Here is a 24,913-nt window from a genome sequence, read left to right as displayed (position 1 = left end):
GCTGGGTTTGTTCATTTCTGTATCAATTTTTATCACTTGTGGCTGTTGTTGTATTCCATGCATTCGAACGCTGGTCACGAGGACCATAGAGAGAGCCTTTGCTGACCGTGATGAACTGCCTCCGAAATATCAAGCTGTGCAGGCTGTGGAGCAAGACTATCTCACATTACAGGAGGCGGAGAAAGTTGCTGAGATCGATCTGGAGTCTGAAGGGGAATGTGATGGGAAGGAGGGATTGTGAATTAGATTGTTACACATATAATTTTAACCTTGCTTGTAACCTAAATATTATAACCTTGATTGTAGAACAAATATTATAACATTGATTGTAACACAAACATTATTAATCAGATTGTAGAACAAGTATTATGAATTAGATTGTAGACCATATGTTAACTTGGGAATTTACTAATGTACGGGGGGTTAGCTAGTTTTTTGCTTGGGGGCAAATGGGATGAAACTTGTAAACGGGCAATGGGATCGGGGTGACGGATGGGGGGTGTACACAAAGGAGGGTTGGGGGAGCCCTCGCCCACCAGCCGAACTACCCTGTGAACAGAACCCGTATAGAGCTTGGCAATAATAGGCGAACTAATGTAAAGCGGTGGTAGCATAGTCAGGGCGAGATTGTCCTCTAAAGAGGACAAAGGAGGGATTGTAAGGTAAAACATCAAGAGATGGGAATGTGTAGGGAGTTACCCTGTACAGGGCAGTAACAAGAAGGGGAGGTGTCCTTGTACTCCTGTTAGGTAAAACATCATGAGATGGGAATGTACAGGGCTGTAACAAGATGTAAATGCATCCTTGTACTTACAAGATAAGAGAGACATTGATGGATTGAGAGGCAGGAAGCTAGCAGGGAAAGGATAGCAACAGTTTTAGTCATTGGACAAGTAATGATATGATGATGTTCTAAGCATGTATCCAAGGGTATAAAAAATCACCATTTTGCTGATAACGGCAGAATGCATTCTCCGACTAACTTTGTTAGTCGCAAGTGTTACAATCCGGTAATAAAGAACAAAGAACCCTGATTTCGACTCAGCCTGGTGTTTGTCTCACTCATTCATGAACAAAGCAGACCTAACACCCCCCACCCATACACCAATTATCAAGGGTTGGAGGGAACCGAAGGGAACCCATGCAGACAAGGGGAGAATGTACAAACTCCTTACAGATAGTGCCAGATTCAAACCCAGGTCACTGGTGCTGTAATACCATTATGATAACTGCTATGGTCACCATGCCACATATTGTTAGAGGTTGCTAAATGAACCACCTCAAATCTAATGACTTACTGACATCAACTAAGTCAGCACTGCATGATGGATACCCAAAGAAACATAACCTGGGCTTCTTAAGGTTTGAAGATTAGTCAACTCTCTCCTTGTCATTTAAACCATGGAACAGAAACCTTGTAGAGGAACAATGTGTGGCAACGACCTGGCCCTTATAGTTAGTACAACTATGGGGTGGCCTGCAAAAAGATATCTGGCAGGCTGGATGAATTAAAAGCACAATGACGCAAAAACTCATAACCAATATTTTGGGCTTGAACACTCCAAGGTCTGGAAAAATGTTGGCAGGCATCCGAACAAAAAGGGAAGAGGTGGGAAGAGGAGCTTGGTCCCAAAGGCAGGGGGTAATAGGTAGAGAAGGGAGGGAGGGCACAGCAGTGAGCAGGGGGAGGAGGGATGGCTAGGTGAAAAGAGAGGGAAGGGGATGGAAAGCTGAAGGAAAGAAGACAGGGGTAAAAGCAGGGAGGGAGAATGGAGAACTGGTTACTAGAAACCAAAGAACTTGATATTAGTGCCTCCTAGCTGGAGAGTGCCCAAGCAGAAAATCAGATGTTGTTCCTCCAATTTATGGGTGGTCTTCATGGGATAGTACATAAAGCCATAGACAGACATATGAGTATGTGAGTGGGATGTGGAACTGAAATGGTTGGCCTCTGGGAGATCCTGGTCACTGATGTGGACAGAGCAAAGGTGCCCTGTGAATCGATCTCCCAGTCTGCGCCTAGCCTCTTCAAGGTAGAGAAGGCCACAAAGGAGCACCGGATACTGTAGATCAGTCCTGCAGATACACGTGAGATGCTGCTTCACTTGACCGTGGCGAGGGAGGAGGAGTAGGCACTTCTCCGGACACAGGGGAAGGTGCTGGGGGTTGATTGGTAGGGAGGGCGAAGGAATCATGGAGGGAGTGGTCTCCATAGAAGGAAGAGAGGGACCATGATTCCTGTGGACCATACATTGGGTAACATACATTTAGAAAACTGAAAAGTAATTGAATTGAGTTTATTATAATAATATAGGATACAAGGGAATAGACGGAGGGGAACTACTTCCTCTAGTGCAAGCGTGGCCAAACTACAACTCGTGAGCCACATCCAGCTGTTTGACATAAAATGCAGCTCGCAGAAATATGCTGGCTGAGACAAGAATCGTACAAGCCGTGCTCACAATGGTAGTGTTAGTGGGCATAGCTTGTGATCATTTCACTGGGTGAAAACCCTGGAACCAGCAATTTAACACACAAGGACTGCAGTAGCTTGTTCATCACAACCTTCTCAACCAAATCAATGATGTTTTAAGTGCAATTTTGTCATTGATATTTACCACGTGTATATAAAAAATATCTTCCTTAGCAATGTTAAATTCAGTTTTGGTAACTGCCTATCTGAAATTAACTGCCAGGATACAATAATGGCTCCACTTTTATATAGTGATCAGGTTAGTTCTAAAAAGTGTTGCAACCTCTATATCACAAGTAGGCATTAAAAATGCAGGAGCCAATATTACAACTTTCCACTGGGACGGTACCATGCAAGGTGTCCTTGCAAACCAAACATGGCTTGGCCCACACTAATTCAGTCCTCCCAAAAATAATATACACTGCTGTGGCAATGATGTGCATATTTGGGACATGGGTGAAATAACAAATATAAATGCAATTCCAACACAGAAAACTATGCAGAATTAACTGCATAAACATGCATATGTCCTTAGTTGAAAACAATATCATCGCAGAGGAAAAAAAATCTGAAACAGAGCAGCAGTCCCAAAATCAAGTGGTGGCTATTGAATCGTTCGTGGTCTGAATGTAGGGTTCAAGGAAAGACACTAGGACTGTACACCAGAAGTTTGCAGGGCAGGACTAGTAAAAAAACATTGATGGGTCTTCACTTCTAAACCTTGCCCATGTTGCAAGTAGGGCTGGTCTGTGGCTTAATTGATGTCAGAGTACTGGAGCCTGAGAAGGGGTTCACTTCACAGACAAGATGGGAGACGCTGTCTTGAAATTAAATACTGAGAACCGATTGTGCACATCCTTGTCGATATGCTCAACAAATAGTCCATGTTACATTCTGGGTAAAACAGATGAGCAAAGTGCTTTCAATTGCACATACCTGAGCTGACACCAGATCAAACATTACAAAAGGTTGCTTCTTAAAATATTGTTTATTTAATCCAATTTAGCTTTAGCAAAAGGCTGTTGAAAGTAATATCCAATGATATCAAATAACCTGATTTGACATATCCAAAAATAAATGTAAAATACAGCATTCTATTTCAAATTAACATGCAAGTAAGATTTGAAATGAGACATGAAGCAACAGAACAAAATGAATCATTGCTCACTCTAGATTTGTCAGTGATAAAAATAATATTGTTTATTTGTGCTCAAAGAAAGGAGATAAGTGGAGCAACATGTATTTCTTAATATTCAAAAATTAAGTTTAAATTTAGACATACAGCATGGTCACAGACCATTTCGGCCCACGAGCCCGTGTTGCCCAATTTAACCTACACCCCCCTCATACGTTTCAAACTATGAGAGGAAACCGGAGCCCCTGGGGAAAACCCATGTAGACACGGGGAGACTCCTTACAGACAGCGTGAGATTCGAACCCTGGTCCCGATCACTGGTGTTGTAAAGGAACTGTGCTAACCATTATGGCAACCGTGCCACCCTAAAATTTCATATAAAATGTTTGTAACATAATGTACATGTAAGAGTAAAAACGTAGCATTTTTTCATGTCTTGCAGCTCTCAAAAATCTAAAGTTTATCATACATGGCCCTTCCATTAAGCAAGTTTGGCCACCTCTGCTCTAATGCATTGTTCCAGAACAAGACAAACATAATCTTAGCGTCTGATCCAGGTTACTCAGGACTAAAGCAGTTATTGCATAAAAAGGCTTGTAGAGATCTTGAATGATCTATCCCCAAAATCCCTGGATGCTGAGAATTTTAAGTCTGAGATCAATTAAATAATTTTTGGGGATAAAGGTATTAAGGAATGTGAAGGTCAGAGAGGAAATGGAATTGATGTGCAGATCAGCCATGATCCAATTAAACAAAGCAGGCTGGATTACAGTAGCTATTTACCAGCTGGAAATATGTTGATCATCTTGGGAATAAATACAAATGTAAAATTGCTCCGGGAAGTTAAAACCTTGGCTGACCCACATACATTCTGTTCTAACAGCTCCTGTCACCAGGAAACAATTATGCAGCTTATGCCCAATTTTAGTCTGCATTTTAAAAAAAAATTCATACAAACACAACTGATTGCAGGTTATAACCTTCTCATAGTTTTTGACTCTGCACAACAAGGACTGAAAGTAAAGCAGTCACCTTAATCCTAATTATTTCTAAAGTAAGTGTCCTTAAACCTATTAACCAATGGAAGATGCTTTCTCTGCTATAGGGTCATAAATAAAAGTGCTTAAAGAATTCTATCTGCATCCATCAATTCTTTCTTTACTTATTCCATTACCACGTGTCTTTGCCTTGCCCAATCATTCCAAAAGACTATAGAAAGAGCTTCATGATGAAACTCGATCTCCTTTTGATTGTAGGAAAACTTTTCACCAAGAATATTGGTGAGAATCACTTCTTCTCAGAGCACCATCTAAGTTGATTGCAACAAAAAGGGAAGCATCAAGGCAACATTCCCTTTTTTTCTTATGGAGAAACTCAGCAATCACGCAATATTCTTTATGAAGTAAACATAAAGGCATGGCAATGAAGGGCTCAGGCCTGAATGTTGATGATGTATCATTATCTTTGCTGCATAAAGAATGTTACATGGCTTGCTGAGTTTTTGTATAAATTACAATCAGAGTGTCTGCAGATTTCCTTGTTTAACGGCAGTTTTTTTAAAATTTTAATGTACTGGAGAATCAACACAAGTTTAATTGGTAAGGCCTTGTGGTAGCCTGTCCTCAAAAAGCTGATGGAGGCTTTGAAAGTATTACAAGGCTTGTTGGTGGGGTTGAGTCAAAGATGCTTGTGGGGGAGGTAGAGTCTGTGAGTGATAAATGTAGTCAATCATGAGTAAATCAGACAGTGAATTTACAAGGAGCTTCTCAGAGAGTGATGGCAATTTGGAAGTCACCGCTGCATGATTTGATGGAGGCAAATAGACTAAGCGCAAATGAGGGAAAAGGAGATAAATGTCCCAAGGAACAGATCATAGCAACAGCGCAGAGCAACTTGGAAGAGTGACCTTTTCCTGTGTTGTGAATTCTACGCATACCTTTATAACTGGAAATGTATGTGCAATAAAGCTCTCCTTCACTGGGGAAAGCTGAGCACGAGACTGTTCAGTGGGGGATTGAATATGAGCAGGATGTGTTTGCTTCTGTGTAATCATGGGATAAGTGTTATGTTTGACACTTTAGCAAATTGAGCAAACTGTTATTCATGCAATAAATTAAATGGTGCACATTGAATGAGTTCACATCTATATGGATTCGATGGCAACTTTCCATAAGAACACAAGAAATAGGAACTGGAGTAGGCCATCCAGCCCATCAAGCCTGCAGTGTCATTCAATATGATCAAGGCTAATCTGATGATTGGCTCATCTCCACCTACCTACCTTTTTCCCATATTCCTTAATTCCCCTACTATGTAAAAATTTATCCAGCCTTGTTTTAAGTATATTTACTAAGGTAGCTTCCATAGCTTCAATGGGCAGCGAATTCAACAGATTCACCAGCTTCTGGGAAAAGCAGTTCCTCCTCATCTCTGTCCTAAATCTACTATCCTGAATCGAGGCTATGTCCCCTTGATCTGGTCTCCCCTACCAATGGAAACCTCTTATCTACTGCTATCTTATCTATACCTTTCATAATTTTATACATTTCTATAAAATCCCCTCTCATTCTTCTAAATTCCAACAAGTACAGTCCCTGATGACTCAATCTCTCCTCAAAGGCAAACCCTCTCATCTCTGGAATCAATCTGGTGAACCGCCTCTGCACCATCTCCAAAGCTAGCACATCCTCCCTTAATTAAGGAGACCAGAACTGCACTCAGTACTCCAGATGAAGCCTGGAGTACTGAGTTACAGCATAACCACCCTGCTCTTAAATTCAATTCCTCTAACAATGAAGGCCAACATTCCATTTGCCCTCTTGACAGCCTGCTGCACCTGCAACCTTCCTTTGCGATTCATGCACAAGCACACCCAAGTCCTTTTGCTCGGCAGCAGGCTCCGATCGCTTGCCATTTAAATAATATTCTGATCTTCCATTCTTCCTTCCAAAGTGGATAACTTCACATTTAACATTGCATTTCATCGGCCAGACTGTTGTCCACTCACTTAACCAATCTGTATCTCCCTGCAGACTCTCCGTATCCTCCGCAGTTTACTTTTCCACTCAATTTAGTGTTATCAGCAAACATAGATATACTACACTCTGTCCCCTCTTCCAGATTGTTTCTGTATACTGTGAACAGTTGCAGGCCCAGCACCAACCCCCTGCGGCACCCCGTTCACCACTGATTGCCAAGCAGAAAAATATCCCTATATCCCAAAAAAGCAGAGGTTTTCTATTGGTTAACCAATCCTCTATCCATGCTAATACATCACCCCCAATTCTGTGCATTCTTATCTTCTGTACAAGTTTTTTATGCAGTACCCAATCGAAGGCCCTCTGGAAATCCAGGTAAACAACGTCCACCTGCTCCCCTCTTGTTAAATTCTCAAAGAACTCCAGTAAATTTGTCAAACAGGACCTGCCTTTGCTGAGTCCATTCTATGTCTCCCTGATGATCCATTTTGCTCCAGATTTCTTCTTTTATGATAACTTCAAGCATTTTCCCAACAATAGATGTCAAATTAACTGGCCTATAGTTCCCTGCCTTTTGCCTGCATCCTTTTTTGAGTAATGGCGTGACATTTGCTGTCTTCCAGAGTTCAGAGAATTTTAGTAAATTATCACCAAAGTCTCAACTATAACTTCTGCCATTTCTTTCAGTACCCTGGGATGCATTCCATCAGGATCAGGGATTTATCTATCTTTGGACCCTCAAGTTTTCTGAATAAGATCTACAAGATTATGAGAGGCATAGATAGGGTGGACAGCCAGCACCTGTTTCCCAGGGCAGGAATAGCAAACACCAGAGAACATATGTACAAAGTGCACGGAGGAAAGTTTAGAGATACATCAGGGGTGTTTTTCTTTTTAAAATGCAGAGAGTTGTGGATGCCTGGAATGCCTTGCTGGGGTTGGTGGTGGAGGTTGAAACATGAGGGGCATTTAAGAGACTCTTATATAGGCACATGGATGGAAGAAAAATAGAGGGTTACGGGGTAGGGAAGGTTTAGTACTTCTACTTTGGAACATAGAACACTACAGCACAGGCCCTTCGGCCCTTGATGTTGCATCAACCCATATATTCCTTTAAAAAAAGTACTAAATCCTCCCTACCCTATAACTCTATATTGTTCTATTATCAATTCTCCCTTCTCATCTTCCAGGGTCCAAACTTCACTTCTGCCACCCTTATTGAGCTTTATATAATTATAAAAACTTTTACTGTCCATTTTTATATCTTGTATCTAGCTTTTCTCATTGTCTACCTTCCTTTTCTTTATTGCTTGCTTCGTGGTTCTTTGTTGCTTCTTAAAGGTTTCCCAATCTTCTAGTTTCCCATGGCTCTTAGTGATTGTCCCCATGAGTTTTCAGTTTGATGCCTTCCTTGATCTCCTTAGTTATGCAAGTCTGGCTGCCCGCACCCTTACTGTCCTTGCTGTTAACTAGAATATACTTTAGTTGAGCACCGTGAAAATCTCTTTGTAAGTTTTCCACTGTTCCTCAAATGTCCCCCCCATATCATTTGAATTCCTGGTCTACCCTGGCCTACTCCTCCTTCATCTCCTTGTAGTTTCCCTTGTTAAGGCACCACACACTTGTTGTAGATCAAACTATTGGGCCCTCCATTTGTATGACAAAGTCACTCATACTGTGATCACTCTTTCCAAAATGATCCTTAACTATAAGATCAGTAATATTACCTCTCTCCTTGCACAAGTCCAGATCCAAGATAGTATGTTCCCTTGTAGGTTCAGTAACCTTCTGTTCAAGAAAGTAATCACCTATGAAGTCCTCCTCAAGGTTGCCTCGACCAACCTGATTCACCCAGTCTATGTGCATGTTCAAGTTCCCAATGAAACTGCTGTTCCATCCTTACAGGCCTCTGATATTTCTTGGTTTATTGCCTGTGCCACTGTTATGTTTTTTATTGGGTGGCCTATAGACAACTCCCACTGGTGATATTTTCCCTTTACTTTTCCTAATCTCTATCCAAATGCATTTAATATTTTGCTTCTTAGATCTTACATCATCTCTCACTATTGCCCTGATCTCATCCTACCCACCTCCCTCACCTTCTTACCTGTTCTTCCTTTTTACCTGATATCCTTGGATATTTCATTCCCAATCCTCTCCACTTTGCAACCTTGTTTCTGTAATGGCCACTAAATCATATCGCTTTGTACTGATTTGTGCCATAGGTTCACTAACATTGTTACGGATACTATAGATATTCAGGTAAAATGACCTTATACTCATTCTGCTTTTAAGACATATAGCATGGTAACATGTCCTTTCAGCCCACGAGCCCGTGCCGCTCAATTACACTCATTTGACCAACAACCCCCAGTACACTTTGAAAGGTGGAGGAAACCCATGCAGACACAGGGAGAACATACAAACTCCTTCCAGACAGTTCGGGCTTCGAGTGTTGGACTAACCGCTCTGCCAACCAAAAAAATCCAGTAAACTTTGCATTTTTGCACTTGATTTTTATCTCTCTTCTCTGACTTTTCTTTTAACTTTTTCTTTTACTTTTCCCATACTCTTCTCTTTACTTTATCCCTCTCCAATCTGTTGAATCCACCCCCCTACTATTTAGTTTAAAGCCCTGTCCACTGTCCTAGTTATCTGATTCGCCAGGAATCAGTTCTCATCATGATTCAGAAGGAGTCCTTCCCCTTTGAACAGTTCTTTCCTTCCCCAATACTGGTGCCACCATCCCATGAATTGGAACCCATTTCTCCCACACCATCCTTGCACCATGCATTTAACTCTAATCTTCTGGACTTTGTGCTAATTTCCCTGTAGCTCAGGTAATAATCCAGAGATTACCACCTCTTTGGTTCTGCTTTTTAATTTGTTCTATAGCTCCTTGAATTACCTCAGCAGAACCTCTTTCCTATGTCGTTTGTACCCACATGGATCATGACAACTGGATCTTTCCCCTCCCACTGAAAATTCCTCTGCAGGTCAGATAAGATGTCCAGAACCAGGGCACCAGGCAGGCAACACAGCCTTCAGGACGTCCTATCCCCTATGACAGAGAATTTAGTATATTGCCCAACCTAAACTATCCCCGAATGTAACTACATTTCTCTTCTCTCGCCCCTCTTGAATGGCTTCCTGAATCACAAAGTCATGATCTGGTTGCTCATCCTTCCTGCAGCCCCACTTTCATCCATGCAAGGAGCAAGATCTCAGGCTTCTGAGACAAGATCAAGTCGCAGTCACATCCTCATGTTCCTGACCACTGGTATATTCATCGGTGAATTATTAATTCTGCTTTGGTGCAAGTGGTTTCTGCTTCATTTGCATGGACACCAATTCAAGATTTGAATAGAGCACCTTTGAGTGTCATGTACAGGATAAGATGGAAAGTGTGGACAATTAGCTAATTTTCCAGTATGTTCAATTTTACATATGTTAAAAGCTCTGAAATATATCACTTTATTTAACAGAATCACTTCTTTATCAGTCATTACTCATTTTTGCTTTGCTAATAGCTTTTCTAAGAAAATATATATCTGTAAGTGTCACCCATTTTCCTATCAACTCCCACATCCATCACCAGTCACATGAGAATATTTGTGTATGTGTATTTCACTATCATTTGCTTGTCACGGCAACCAGATGTCTGTGTTCACAGCTCCCTACAGGCAAGCACTGGCACAAAAAAACTCCTCAGAAAGTCAGCTAGAGCAAAATGTGTTGAGCCTGGAAATGCGGAATATTTTATACAAGTGTCTCTCTCTCTCTCTCTCTTCCAGAAAAGCATGGTGTGACCATTCCAAGTTGACTAAGGATTTATTAGCAAGGTCGGGGGAGACGCAACTGAAAAATAAGCAATAAAAAAAGAATCCACCATGTTCCTCTTCCCACTTGATATTCGGGAGTGGGAGTTCACACAATGAGTCCTGTCACAGCACTAATCTGCAGAGCTATCATCTACAAATTAACCTTTAATTAAGAGTTTTCAGAAGCCAGTACCATATGGTAACCATAGCGACTGAAAGCATTTTCCCCCAACCCCATACATCTCAGTAATTTAATAAGTGCTAATTAGTTTCAGTAACACATGAACATGAGTCACTGCTGTTGCCAAAGAAATGTTTGCAAAAATACCTGCACATTCTCAAACAAAAGGTTTTTTTTTAAATTGATGTGTTCATGAACAATCACTAAAATCCAAACTTAAAACCTCAGCATGATCCTCAAGTCTGACTTAATTTTGAAGGTGGATATAGATGTTTTAATCGGGCTTTAATTACATTAGGGTCAACCTTCATATCTTTGTACTTGTGTCTGACTGCAGATAGCAATTAAGCTAAAAATAACATCCTTAGGAGATTTCGAGCTGGTGCGTACTGATCACTGTAATGCTTAACATGATGAGGCTGCATTTTCAGTCTGTGGGATCTTTCCAACTGTTCCAAAGTGTCCTTCAAATATCATCACCAGTGATACAAAGCAGTGGGCTTTGAGCAGGACTGTAACATTCAGTGCCCATAGCCTGTCATGCTATTCAATTAGGCCAAGGGTGAGGTGCATCACAAATCCATTTTCAAATATTTCTTCAATAGCTTTTACCCTTTCAAGACAAAACCACTCATCTTAAAAATGTTCAATTGAGCCCCAATATCCATTGCAAGAACTGGGATACATGACAAAAATATCAATGAGTGCTCATTCCAAACTTGTCATTGTTTTTACTTTTTCCACGCTCTTTTACTTCATCCATCCATCTCCAATCTATTGAACCCAACCCCCTACAATTTAGTTTAAAGCCATGTCAACAATTCAAAGACATTGCTTTAGTTACAGCATTACACCCATAAAGAATGAAGAGCATTCTAGCTACTGATGAAGTTTAGGTTTTTATATTGCATGGCTACTGTTTGGAGCTGTGAAGTGCAGCAGGTCAGTATACCAGAAAAAGTATGTCAAAAATAGGTGACTTCAGGTTCCCGCTCTACCACTCTGTGGGCAGAGTAATTCACTGCTGTTATGATTTGAAGAAAAATAGAATTTACAATGCCTTTGGGCACAAATGGTCAAATGTGTGACTTCTTGCATATCATATGAACCAAAACATTGCTCACTCCTTTTATTCCTCTCCCTATCACATACATCCCAAGGACCACCGCTATAACAGTTAAACAGTTCACTTCCGTTACACTCCATTGCAACAAGTTTCACATTTTTACTTCATTTGGGTTAAAAAAACATTTCCCTGGATTCCCTATTGGATTATTGACTCTTACATGGGTAAAGATAGTTTTTCCGTGGCTATCCTGTAACAATGGCAGCACAGTGGTTAGCGCAACACCTTTACAGTGCCAGCAACCGTGACCAGGGTTTGTATTTACGGAGTCTGTAAGGAGTTTCTACGTTCTCCCTGTGCATTTTCCCCAGGGGCTCCAGTTTCCTACCACTGTTTGAAATGTACTGGGGGTGTAGGTCAATGGGGTGTAAATTGGATGCCACGGACTCATGGGCCCAAATGGCCTGTTACCGTGCTGTATGTCTAAATTTAAAATTTAATGTTAAATTCTCCAATGGATTACAGTTAACACACTGCCTATGAAGTTCGAAAATCAGTTTTTTTCCCTAATAGATTTATGACCTCATGAAGCATGGTTTAATGTGCTGAGAAACTCCCCAAATAAGATGGACAAATTGTATCTTCTTGCTTTTTTCCCCCAAGTAAGAGCAGTTGGATTCACAATTGTATGAGGTCACAATGAAAATATCATCTGGTCCACTGAGAGAGGCTGAACAAGTCGTTAAAATTCTTAGCACAGAGCAGGAGAATGGCTGGACTCCAGTTGACAGTTGGGAAGCATTTACAAACCAGAAGTTGCAGAGAGGGGAAAAGCACAAACAGTGAAGGTGGGACTGAAGAAAAGGAATGCACGATACCGGTTACTTGCTCCGATTTCATTTCGCCCCTGCTAAGGTAAAGACTTAGCTTCAGAATTTCTTCTCTGAATTAGAGGTTCTCCAGAGCTTAAAAGTGAATGGTGAAATCTCCTTAACACAACTAACAAGTGCCCCCTGCTGAATAACTCAGGGACACAAGGAGAGGAATCAAAGTGTGAAAAGGGAGGATGTCTTATCCACCCGGTCTGGCTGTTACACTTCACCTGGGCAAAGGGTTAAGAGGTAATTTTGAAGAGAATTGAGACCCTCTTAATTTGCACAAATTGGAGGAAAATCCGAAAAGTGACCTGTGATGCATGTCTTTCTTAACCCTCATATGTGTCTCTTGTCTAGTGTAGCATCTGGGCAAGAGGGGCTAGAAACCATACTACTTGGAGATAGTCTTTTTAATAAGAAAAACTCATGCTTAACAATGCATACAAACACATGTGTGTATGTAGGTGTGATTTCATTATGTACACACACATTATTTTTGCCGTGAAGTCACCATTTCATGCAAGAAATGCCTCAGTTAAATTATACACAGCAAATTTTAAACAGAGATGACTAGATAGCAGTGAACCTGGAAGATGATTTGTTTTAGGGTAACTTCTTAGTCCATTTTTTTTTTGAGTTAAGGGTAACTTGTTTCCACTCGAGGTAGCGGAAGCGGGCACAGTGGAACTCTCAAACTTTGTTGCAGTTGGGGCAGATGTACTTGAGGGGGAGGGCAGATGGGTAACTTGAGAAGAGAATATCCTTGCTGATTATACTGGGTTACTGCTGTGAGCCTGATGAAGAAACTTGAGGTTATCAGTTCCAACCCAAATGCTCCCTGTGATAGTACAGATCTATCACCAATGTATATAGTGTATATAGTTACAGTATCTAGACTGTGCTTACAGCGATTGGCTAAGAGCTTAGCCACGCCTACTGTCTAGGCCTTAAAGGGTTGTGTCCCTAGCCAGGTCGGATCATTCTGGACTGGTTGGCCACCTGTGAAGAGCTCCTGTCTTTTGCTAATAAAAGCCTCGGTTTGGATCAACAAGTCTTTGATTCTTTCAACGAGCTCTACACTCCCTCACCATTTTTACTGTTCATGGGCTAGGGTCTCAGCAGGGATGCTACATTTCCTCAAGCAGGTTTTCAGAACATTCTTGTATTTTTCTCCTCTGTCCTTTACTAGATATCCTTACAGACAGTGCTCAAAGTGCCTGCGCCAGGTGTGTGATCTGACCTTCAGGATCAACTGAATTCAGATTATAATGACATAGGAGATCATTTGGCCCATTGGGTTCATGTTGCCTCCCAGGAGAGAAATCACATTAGGCACGGTTCTCTTTTATTATTTCCTGGTACCCTGAAAATTGATCCTTTCACATTCACCAATTTAATTGATTGTTTCATTTCTATTGACCATCACTTGAGACACCTAGTGTCAATGGATTCACCACAATGGATCCTGTCTGATCCATTGACAAATGTGAAGTCCCAGATCTGAACTTCTGATACAATCAGAGATCTTTCAGCCTTCAAAGCTCTTTCCTGAGCCCTTCTCAAATCCCTATCTGGATACATGATTCCCTTGAGCTATTCTCCAGGTTAGTGTGAGTCGTTCAGCCATCAGTCTGCCGCCTGTGAAGGTCTTGCAATTGATGAACCCCTTGCTGGTCAGCTGCTGTGGTCACCTTCCCTGTAGGATAGTCTCCCAGGCTTCTCTTTATCAGGATTGGGCACCTTCTCAGTTCTGGTGCCTTACACTGGTCCATTGAGTCCCTGGAGTCCGCAACCACACAGTGAATTTGGTAATAGTCTGTGCAATTGTCCTTGGTATGTGTTTTGGCCCAGACCATTGGGACATTTCTGCACTGTAGTTTTGGATGATAATATCAGCTGGCAGGTGCGAGTGACTGCATCCTGAATGCTGATTTATTTAGATTTATTTATTGTTGTCACGTGCAAGTGAAAAGCTTTCTTCACGCTCTCATGCTATCTTCCAAAAATAATATAAAAAGTAACAAGAAGAAAGATCCTTTAGACAGAGGGAGGAGTTGACTCTGTGGTTGTGGTGGGGGAGTGCGGGGGAAGGTGGGGCAGCAGATGCCAAGCTCAAACCCAGCTAGAATTCAGCTGCATTTCAGATCTTGTGCTTGCCCTTCTTCAAAAGACTGGGTTTCGGTTACAACTTGTCTCAGGCATTTGCGCAGGAATGAGCCTTCCTCACCAATCACATCTTTCCAGTGGTTTCTATCCTTTATGGTCTCTCAGTCAGGTGCACCTGTTTGGCTCCATGAGGTGAAGGTTAGAATATTTCCAGAATTTGAAGAAACATCAGGGAGAACTGCCCTGTTTTTTTTTAATAACATGCAGAATCTTTTTGTGATGGATTGGCATTTTGGTTTAACATCTGATCCCAAATTCTTGACCCTCAGTAGTGCCCTGAGCAGTCCATGAAATTATGGAATAGAAATTAAACTCGAGTGCCTTCTGGCACCAGCTCACAAAGTCACTCACTGCTAAACTAACTTTAAATTGGTTCTTCTGGACAACAGTAGGGTCAATTACTAACTGCGGGTTAAATGGAAGCAATTAACACAGTATCAGGTTTCCTGAAATCTGCAGCACTCTGGGTGAAATTTATTCCTCCTTTAATGACTACCACCACAGTGTTTGGTGGCCTCAGAAAGATTCAGTAAATGCCCAAGGCTAAGCTTTCATTCCAAAAACAGATTTTACCCTGCTTGCAAGTTATTTTTTTTATGATTGTTATTTCTTCCCTCTGTCTGCTTCATTGTTCATTTAGCACACTGCAATTACACCTGACTTTCACCAAGTCAAGTGAGACCATGTTAAGTAGCAGAAGATAAAAGCTACTAAAAATAACTGCTGTTTAGACTCTGGAAGCCGTCTGATTAAATTTTAATTTTGCTGTGCTGTAAACACATCTCAATCAAAAAATGGAATTTTGCAAAGTTAGGTTAAAGGCACCAAATAATCACCTCAAGTTTTCGTACTGTTCCCCTTCAAGTAATCTGCCAGCAATGTGAAATGTAGTGGAAATCGGCAAATAGTTAATCACTGAGATAAAAATGGTGTCAACGGCAAATTATTTCATTCTAAAATTTTGGAATGAGATGAAGATTGCCTAATTATTAACCAATCTGTCAAATAAAATACATGATCCTATCCCACATAGATTATTCAACATAATTTCCCACTGGATGGATTATTGAACATTGAATCACACATAGACAATTCACCATCACATCCCATCATGAAGATTGTCCACCATTATAATATTTTAACTATTACATTACACATGATATACCCCCCGCAAGAAATTAATTACAATCATATCCCAGAAGCACTATTTATCATCATATTCCATCTAAGGGTGACTTTTCAAAGCCTACCAGAGCTCCCGACGCCCCAACCATGGATCCTTGCCTCGTCCACCTGCCCATCTGAGCTCCCGACACCCTAAATGTAGACATACCACCCAGTCTTTGCCAGAGTTCCCAATGCCTTGAATGATGCAGGAACTTACCGCTGTCAAAAATAGTATCCGTATAAAAGTTGACTCCCTAAATTTAACATAGAAACATAGAAGATAGGAGCAGAAGTAGGTCATTCGACCCTTCGAGCCTGCTCCGTCATTCAACGAGATCATGGCTGATCTTAAAGTTCAGTACCCCGTCCCCGCCTTCTCTCCGTAACCTTTAATACCCTTATACTGAAGAAATAGATCTAATTCCCTCTTAAATAGATTTAATGAACCTGCCTCTACTGCCCTCTGTGGCAATGAATTCCACAGATTCACCACCCTCTGGGTAAAGAAATTCTTCCTCATCTCAGTCCTAAATGGTTTGCCTATTATCCTCCAACCATGGCCCCGGGTTCTGGATTTTCCCATCATTGGAAACATCCCATCTGCATCCATTCTGTCCAGTCCTGCCAGAATTTTATAGGTCTCTATGAGATCCCCTCTCAATCTTTTAAACTCCAGGGAGTACAATCCCAATTTGCATTCTTTCCTCATAAGTCATTCCTGCCATTCCAGGTATCACCCTGGTGAATCGCCTCTGCACTCCCTCCATTGCAAGAACATCCTTCCTTAGATAAGGTGACCAAAACTACACACAATACTCCAGGTGGGGTCTCACCAAGGCCCTGTACAGCTGCAGTAAGGTATCCTTGTTCCTATACTCAAACCCTCTTGATATGAAGGCCAACATACCATTTGCCTTTTTAACCGCCTGCTGTACCTGCATGCTTGCCTTCAGAGACTGATGTACAAGTACCCCTAGGTCTCTCTGCACTTCCCCATCTCTTAATCTATTGCTATTCAAATAGTAATCTGCCCTCTGGTTTGTATTACCAAACTGGATAACCTCACATTTATCCACATTGTAGTGCATTTGCCATGTATCTGCCCAGTCGGTATTCACTAAGGAGAAGGATATTGGGAGATGTGGGATAAAAAAAGCAAATTGGGTAAATATGGGGAATATAGAGATTACAAAAGGTGTAGTTTTAAGGCTTTTGAAGAATATAAAGGTGGATAAGTCTCCAGGACCAGACGGGATCTTCCCCAGGACATTGAGAGAAGTGAAGGAGGAAATAGCAGAGGCTCTGGCGGTAATTTTTCGAATGTCATTAGATATGGGGATAGTGCCGGAGGATTGGCGCATTGCGCATGTGGTTCCGTTATTTAAAAAGGGTTCAAGGAGGAAGCCTGGCAACTATCGGCCTGTAAGTTTGACGTCTGTGGTAGGTAAATTAATGGAGAAAATTCTTAGAGATAGTACTTATAAACATCTGGATAGACAGGGTCTGATCAGGAGTACTCAACATGGATTTGTGGGAGGAAGGTCATGTTTGACCAATCTGATTGAATTTTTTGAAGAGGTGACTAGGAATGTGGATGAGGGTAGCGCAGTGGATGTTGTCTATATGGACTTCAGTAAGGCCTTCGATAAGGTACCACATGGAAGGTTAGTTAGGAAGGTGCAGTCTTTAGGTATAAATTTTGAGATAGTCAAATGGATTGAACATTGGCTGAAAGGGAGAGGCCAGAGAGTGGTAGTGGATAATTGTCTGTCAGGTTGGAGGCCGGTGACCAGTGGTGTGCCTCAAGGATCTGTATTGGGCCCATTGTTGTTCGTTATATACATTAATGATCTAGATGATGGGGTGGTGAATTGGATTAGTAAATATGCAGACGATAGGTGGAATAGTGGATAATGAAGAAGGTTTTCTAGGATTGCAGAGGGATTTGGGCTGCTTAGAAAAGTGGGCTGAAAAATGGCAGATGGAATTTAATGCTGATAAGTGTGAGGTGCTTCATTTTGGTAAGAAGAATCAGAATAGGACATATGTGGTAAATGGGAGAGCATTGAGGAATACAGAAGAGCAGAAAGATTTAGGAGTGACGGTACATCGTTCCCTGAAGGTAGAAACTCACGTGAATAGTGTGGTGAAGAAGGCTTTTAGTATGCTGGCCTTTATCAATCATTGCATGGAATATAGGAGTTGGGAGGTGATGTTGAGATTGTATAAGACGTTGGTGCGGCCTAATTTGGAGTTCTGTGTGCAGTTCTGGTCGCCTAATTATAGGAAGGATATAAACAGAGTGGAGAGAGTGCAGAGAAGGTTTACCAGAATGTTGCCTGGGTTTAAGCATCTGGAGTATGGGGAGAGATTGGGCAGATTGGGTCTTTATTCTTTGGAGCGTAGAAGGTTGAGAGGGGATTTGATAGAAGTATTTAAGATTATGAAAGGGATAGACAGAGTGGATGTGGATAGACTATTTCCGTTAAGAGGAGGAAAGATTAAAACAAGAGGACATGAGTTAAGAATTAAGGGGCAGAGGTTTAGAGGTAACATGAGGGGGAACTTCTTTACTCAGAGAGTGGTAGCTGTGTGGAATGATCTTCCGGGAGAAATAGTGGCGGCGGAGTCAATTGTATTATTTAAGAAAAGGTTGGACAGGTATATGGATGAGAGGAAGATGGAGGGTTATGGGCATTGTGCAGGGAGGTGGGATTAGAAAGGGGTGTTTGGTTCGGTGCGGACTAGAAGGGCCTAATGGCCTGTTTCCGTGTTGTAATTGTTATTATTATTATTATTACAGTCCCTCAATTTATCCAAATCACACTGGAGCTTCCTGACCCCCTCTTCCGTGCACACAACCCCTCCTAGCTTAGTGTCATCTGCAAATTTGGAGATATTACATCCAATCCCCTCATCCAGATCAGAAATGTAAATTGTGAACAGCTGCGGTCCCAGTACAGATCCCTGTGGCACCCCACTGGTCACCGCCGGCCACTCAGAAAACGAGCCATTTATCCCAACTCTCTGTCTTCTACCTGCCAGCCAGTTCTCAATCCACATCAATACTTTGCCCTCAATTCCGTGAGTCTTGATTTTGGAAGCCAGTCGTTTATGCGGGACCTTATCGAAGGCCTTTTGGAAGTCCAGGTACACCACATCCACTGGCTCTCCCCCATCTATTTTACCTGTCACCATCTCAAAGAATTCCAATAGATTTGTCAAGCACGATTTACCTTTTGTAAATCCATGTTGACTCCGTCCGATCCCTACTCTGCTAGTCATAAGCTCCGCTATTACATCCTTAATAATGGATTCCATCATTTTGCCCACTACAGATGTAAGGCTCACCGACCGATAATTCCCCGCTTTTTCTCTACCCCCCTTTTTAAATAGTGGGGTAACATTAGCTACCCTCCAATCCATGGGTACTGATCCTGAGTCTATCGAGTTCTGGAAAATAATTCTTAAAGCATCTGCTATCTGAATGGTGTTAGGTCTGCTTTGTTCATGAATGAGTGAGACAAACACCAGGCTGAGTCGAAATCAGGGTTCTTTGTTCTTTATTACCGGATTGTAACACTTGCGACTAACAAAGTTAGTCGGAGAATGCATTCTGCCGTTATCAGCAAAATGGTGATTTTTTATACCCTTGGATACATGCTTAGAACATCATCATATCATTACTTGTCCAATGACTAAAACTGTTGCTATCCTTTCCCTGCTAGCTTCCTGCCTCTCAATCCATCAATGTCTCTCTTAAACTGTTGCTATCCTTTCCCTGCTAGCTTCCTGCCTCTCAATCCATCAATGTCTCTCTTATCTTGTAAGTACAAGGATGCATTCTGTTACTCCTTAGTACTGGGTGACTCCTTCTCCGGTCCCATCTCATGATGTTTTACCTAACAGGAGTACAAGGACACCTCCCCTTCTTGTTACTGCCCTGTACAGGGTAACTCCCTACACATTCCCATCTCATGATGTTTTACCTTACAATGGCCACTTCCTTGAGTACCCTAGGATGTAGATTATCAGGCCCTTGGGATTTATCTGCCTTCAATCCCATCAATTTCCCCAAGACCATGTCCTTAGAGATACTGATTTCTTTCAGTTCCTCCCTTGCATTAGTCTCTATGTTTCCCAACATCCTTGGGAGGTTATTTGTATCCTCTCTTGTAAAAACAGAACTAAAGTAAGAATTTAATTGGTCTGCCATTTCCTTATTCCCCATTATATATTCCCCTGATTCCGACTGCAAAGGACCTACTCTGGATTTCACCAATCTTTTCCTCTTGACATATTTATAAAAGCTTTTGCAGTCGGTTTTTATATTTGCCGCAACCTTACTTTCGTAATTTATTTTTGCTCTCTTGATTAATCCCTTTGTCCTCCTTTGCTGCATCTTGAACTGCTCCCAGTCTTCGGCTGTGGTACTTTTTTTGGCCAATTGATATGCTCTCTCTTTGGACCCAATGCTGTCTCTAATTTCCCTTGTTATCCACGGTTGAGTCACCTTTTTTGGTTTATTTTTATGCCAAACCGGTATAAACGATTTTTGCAATTTCTCCATTAGATCTGTGAATGCTTTCCATTGTCTATCCACAGTCAACTCCCCCATAAACACCACCCAATCAATCTTACTCAACTCCCGTTTCATACCATCATAATTCCCTTTATTTAAATTCAGGACCTTAGTCTCGGTTTTAATTTCATCACTCTCCATGTCGAGTGAGAATTCGATCATATTGTGATCGCTCCTACCCAAAGGGCCTCGCACAACAAGATTGCTGATTAGCCCCTTATCATTGCATAATACCCAATCTAAAATGGCCTGCTCCCGAGTTGGTTCCTCGACATATTGGTCTAGATAATCGTCCCGTAAACATTCAAGGAATTCCTCCTCCTCTGTATTTTTAGCAATTTGACTAGTCCAATCTATATGCAAATTAAAGTCTCCCATGATGACAGGTGTTCCCTTATTGCACGCTTTTCTAATTTCTCTTTTAATGCCTTCCGTCACCTTTACACTACTATTTGGAGGCCTATATACCACCCCCACTAACGTTTTCGGCCCCTTGCTATTCCTCAGTTCTACCCATATAGATTCCGCATCTTCTGCGTTAATATCCTTCCTGTCAATCGTGTCCGTCCCTTCTCTCACCATCAATACTACCCTACCCCCTTTTCTTTCTTGCCGATCCCTCCTAAATATCATATACCCCGGGATGTTAAGTTCCCAGGCTTGCCCACCCTGCAGCCATGTTTCTGTAATCCCAATCAAATCATATTTGTTTATCTCAATTTCCACAGCTAATTCATCTACCTTGTTCCGAATGCTTCTTGCATTAAGATATAAAGCCTTCAGATTTGCTTTTTTCACCCTCCTTGCTCTTTCTGATTTTTTACTTTCGCTGCCTAACCTAACTTTTCCTGTTTTATCTTTTCTGTCCTTTGCCCTATCATACAGGTTCCCAACCCCCTGCCAAATTAGTTTAAACCGCACCCGACGGCTGTACCAAACCTAGCTGCCAATATACTGACCCCTTTTGGGTTTAGGTGTAACCCATCTTTCTTGTAGAGGTCATGCCTTCCCCAAAAGAGATGCCAATGATCCAAGAAGCCAAAACCATGTCCTTTACACCCAGCCCCTCAGCCACACATTCATTTTTCTTAACCCTCCATTTTTGTCCCCAGTTGCACTTGGCACAGGTAGCAAACCTGCAAAATTGGTCCTTAAAACTCAACTATGACATGACTATATATGGTACTTAACATAAGTGTGTATTTATTGGCATGCACATCATTTAATCAATCATTTACCATGCTGAATATAATTGACATCAAGAAGAAATCCAGCAGAAATGTCTCGGAGGCACTCTTACAGTCAAACTGGAAGAAGAGGACTGTAAAACTCAGGGTAACGTACTGGTATATTGGGTTACAGAAGGAAGAGCGCAGCAGCTTCATACTGGCCACAGTCATCATTAAAACATCACAACTGTAAAACAAAGCACAACAATGAAGAATATAGATGCAGATTATGCTGGTCATTTTCCTTTAGGCTGCAGTGCAGAAGTGAGATGGTGAGAATGAAATTAGAGCAGGATAACTCAATTGCTATTTTGAAGTTAGATTGCTTTTGTTTCCATTATAGTTGAATTGCAGTTGAATTTATTGCTGTAAACCTGTCGCATAGTAATTACACTATTTGTCAATCATGGAAAACCAGCACACACTTTTGGTGAGAGAAGGTGTAAATTGTAGTTTGATCCCACCAATTGCCATAATAAATAGTAATTGTAAGATGGCACCTAATAGCCTGAATATGTCCGATCTCAGAAGCTAAGCACAGGATTGGTCAGAGAGGGTACAAATAGCCTCCCAAGGATGTTGGGAAACATAGAGACTAATGCAAGGGAGGAACTGAAAGAAATCAGTATCTCTAAGGACATGGTCTTGGGGAAATTGATGGGATTGAAGGCCGATAAATCCCAAGGGCCTGATAATCTACATCCTAGGGTACTCAAGGAAGTGGCCATTCAGATAGCAGATGCTTTAAGAATTATTTTCCAGAACTCGATAGACTCAGGATCAGTACCCATGGATTGGAGGGTAGCTAATGTTACCCCAATATTTAAAAAGGGGGGTAGAGAAAAAGCGGGGAATTATCGGCCGGTGAGCCTTACATCTGTAGTGGGCAAAATGATGGAATCCATTATTAAGGATGTAATAGCGGAGCATATGACTAGCAGAGAAAGGATCGGACGGAGTCAACATGGATTTACAAAAGGTAAATCGTGCTTGACAAATCTATTGGAATTCTTTGAGATGGCGACAGGTAAAATAGATGGGGGAGAGCCAGTGGATGTGGTGTACCTGGACTTCCAAAAGGCCTTCGATAAGGTCCCGCATAAACGACTGGCTTCCAAAATCAAGACTCACGGGATTGGGGGCAAAGTATTGATGTGGATTGAGAACTGGCTGGCAGGTAGAAGACAGAGAGTTGGGATAAATGGCTCGTTTTCTGAGTGGCAGGCGGTGACCAGTGGGATACCACAGGGATCTGTATTGGGACCCCAGCTGTTCACAATTTACATTTCTGATCTGGATGAGGGGATTGGATATATCTCCAAATTTGCAGATGACACTAAGCTAGGAGGGGTTGTGTGCACGGAAGAGGGGGTCAGGAAGCTCCAGTGTGATTTGGATAAATTGAGGGACTGGGCAGATACATGGCAAATGCACTACAATGTGGATAAATGTGACGTTATCCACTTTGGTAATACAAACCGGAGGGCTGATTACTATTTGAATGGCAATAGATTAAGAGATGGGGAAGTGCAGAGATACCTAGGGGTACTTGTACATCAGTCTCTGAAGGCAAGCATGCAGGTACAGCAGGCGGTTAAAAAGGCAAATGGTATGTTGGCCTTCATATCAAGAGGGTTTGAGTATAGGAACAAGGATACCTTACTGCAGCTGTACAAGGCCTTGGTGAGACCCCACCTGGAGTATTGTGTGCAGTTTTGGTCACCTTGTCTAAGGAAGGATGTTCTTGCAATGGAGGGAGTGCAGAGGCGATTCACCAGGCTGATACCTGGAATGGCAGGAATGACTTATGAGGAAAGATTGCGCAAATTGGGATTGTACTCCCTGGAGTTTAGAAGATTGAGAGGGGATCTCATAGAGACCTATAAAATTCTGGCAGGACTGGACAGAATGGATGCAGATGGGATGTTTCCAATGATGGGAAAATCCCGAACCCGGGGCCATGGTTTGAGGATAATAGGCAAACCATTTAGGACCGAGATGAGGAGGAATTTCATTACCCAGAGGGTGGTGAATCTGTGGAATTCATTGCCACAGAGGGCAGTAGAGGCAGGTTCATTAAATCTATTTAAGAGGGAATTAGATCTATTTCTTCAGTAAAGGGTATTAAAGGTTACGGAGAGAAGGCGGGGACGGGGTACTGAACTTTAAGATCAGCCATGATCTCGTTGAATGGCGGAGCAGGCTCGAAGGGTCGAATGACCTACTCCTGCTCCTATCTTCTATGTTTTTTTTTCTATGTTACTTGGAGGGGAGACTGCCTCAGTACTGTAGGTTTCTGTGAGGGGTGCTGGACAAAGTGGTTACTATCTGTCTGCCTTATGGTTGACAAAAGTTAAAGAATTTCATGTATGTAACAAGTGACAATAATGAATCTTTACCTTTATGTGAATGTTTACACTGTGATGCTGCCGAAAAATACAGAATTTGACCATGACAATAAATTCTGATTCCAAAACACCTTATTGAAGTCCTCATTCAATCATGCACAATGAGTTAACATTTTTAATCAATTACATGTAAAATATGTAGATTAAAAGAGTTTATAAAAGGGCTTGGTGCCTGCCTGCTTTTTGCTCATACCTTGATGAAGGGCTCCGGCCCAAAAAGTTAGTTATATATTTCTGCCTCCTTTGGACACAGCTGATTTTCTCCAGAAATGTCAGGTATTTACAACATTCACAGCATCTGCAAACTTTCTTGTTTCACCCTTATTTCCCTATACCACCATTTTCTCTCTTGCAGAACAAGGGAACACCAGAATAATGAGTCCCTCAGGCCTAGCCAACTATGCCAATACCAGGACAAGAGAGTGACACATGTTGCTTCAGGTAAGTTGTTACTTTTGTATTTTCCCTCCTCATTCTGCAACCTTTGACTGTTTTTCACTTCAAGTGTTGCAGCACAAGTAGCGCCACAGAGGAGGTACTAGGGACAGAAAAGTTAAAGGGGGCAGAAAGATCCAAGGCATAGAGAGGGAGGCAACAAACCACAAGTGGTGTCACAAGGGTCAATACCTAGAAGGTAAGCACACATGCTCCATATATGATAAACCATTCCTCAACTGAATAGGTAACACTTTACAACGTCACTATATTGAAGAAACAGGTTTATAAGAAAAAATGTGTTGAAAAGCCAACAGTTGCTTAATCCCTCCAGCTGTCCTGCTGTCATTACCTGTTTACTTCAAACTAACTTCCCAACTAACCCATCCTTTAATGA

At 41.7% G+C, this 24,913-nt stretch overlaps 1 protein-coding gene across 1 annotated transcript in view; it reads right to left on the bottom strand.

The window, feature by feature from the left end:
* The window catches only part of LOC138737301 (uncharacterized), a 302,978-nt gene that overhangs the window by 99,863 nt on the left and 178,202 nt on the right, over positions 1-24,913 (bottom strand). Inside the window, 1 exon segment of the mRNA XM_069888055.1 lies at positions 21,683-21,860. Within this exon segment, the coding sequence (XP_069744156.1) occupies positions 21,683-21,860 (178 nt within the window).

This window comes from Narcine bancroftii, chromosome 6 (assembly GCF_036971445.1).
Source record: "Narcine bancroftii isolate sNarBan1 chromosome 6, sNarBan1.hap1, whole genome shotgun sequence".
Taxonomy (NCBI): domain Eukaryota; kingdom Metazoa; phylum Chordata; class Chondrichthyes; order Torpediniformes; family Narcinidae; genus Narcine; species Narcine bancroftii.
The sequence above is the reverse complement of the archived record's forward strand: the minus strand, read 5'-3'. Positions and strand labels throughout refer to the sequence as shown.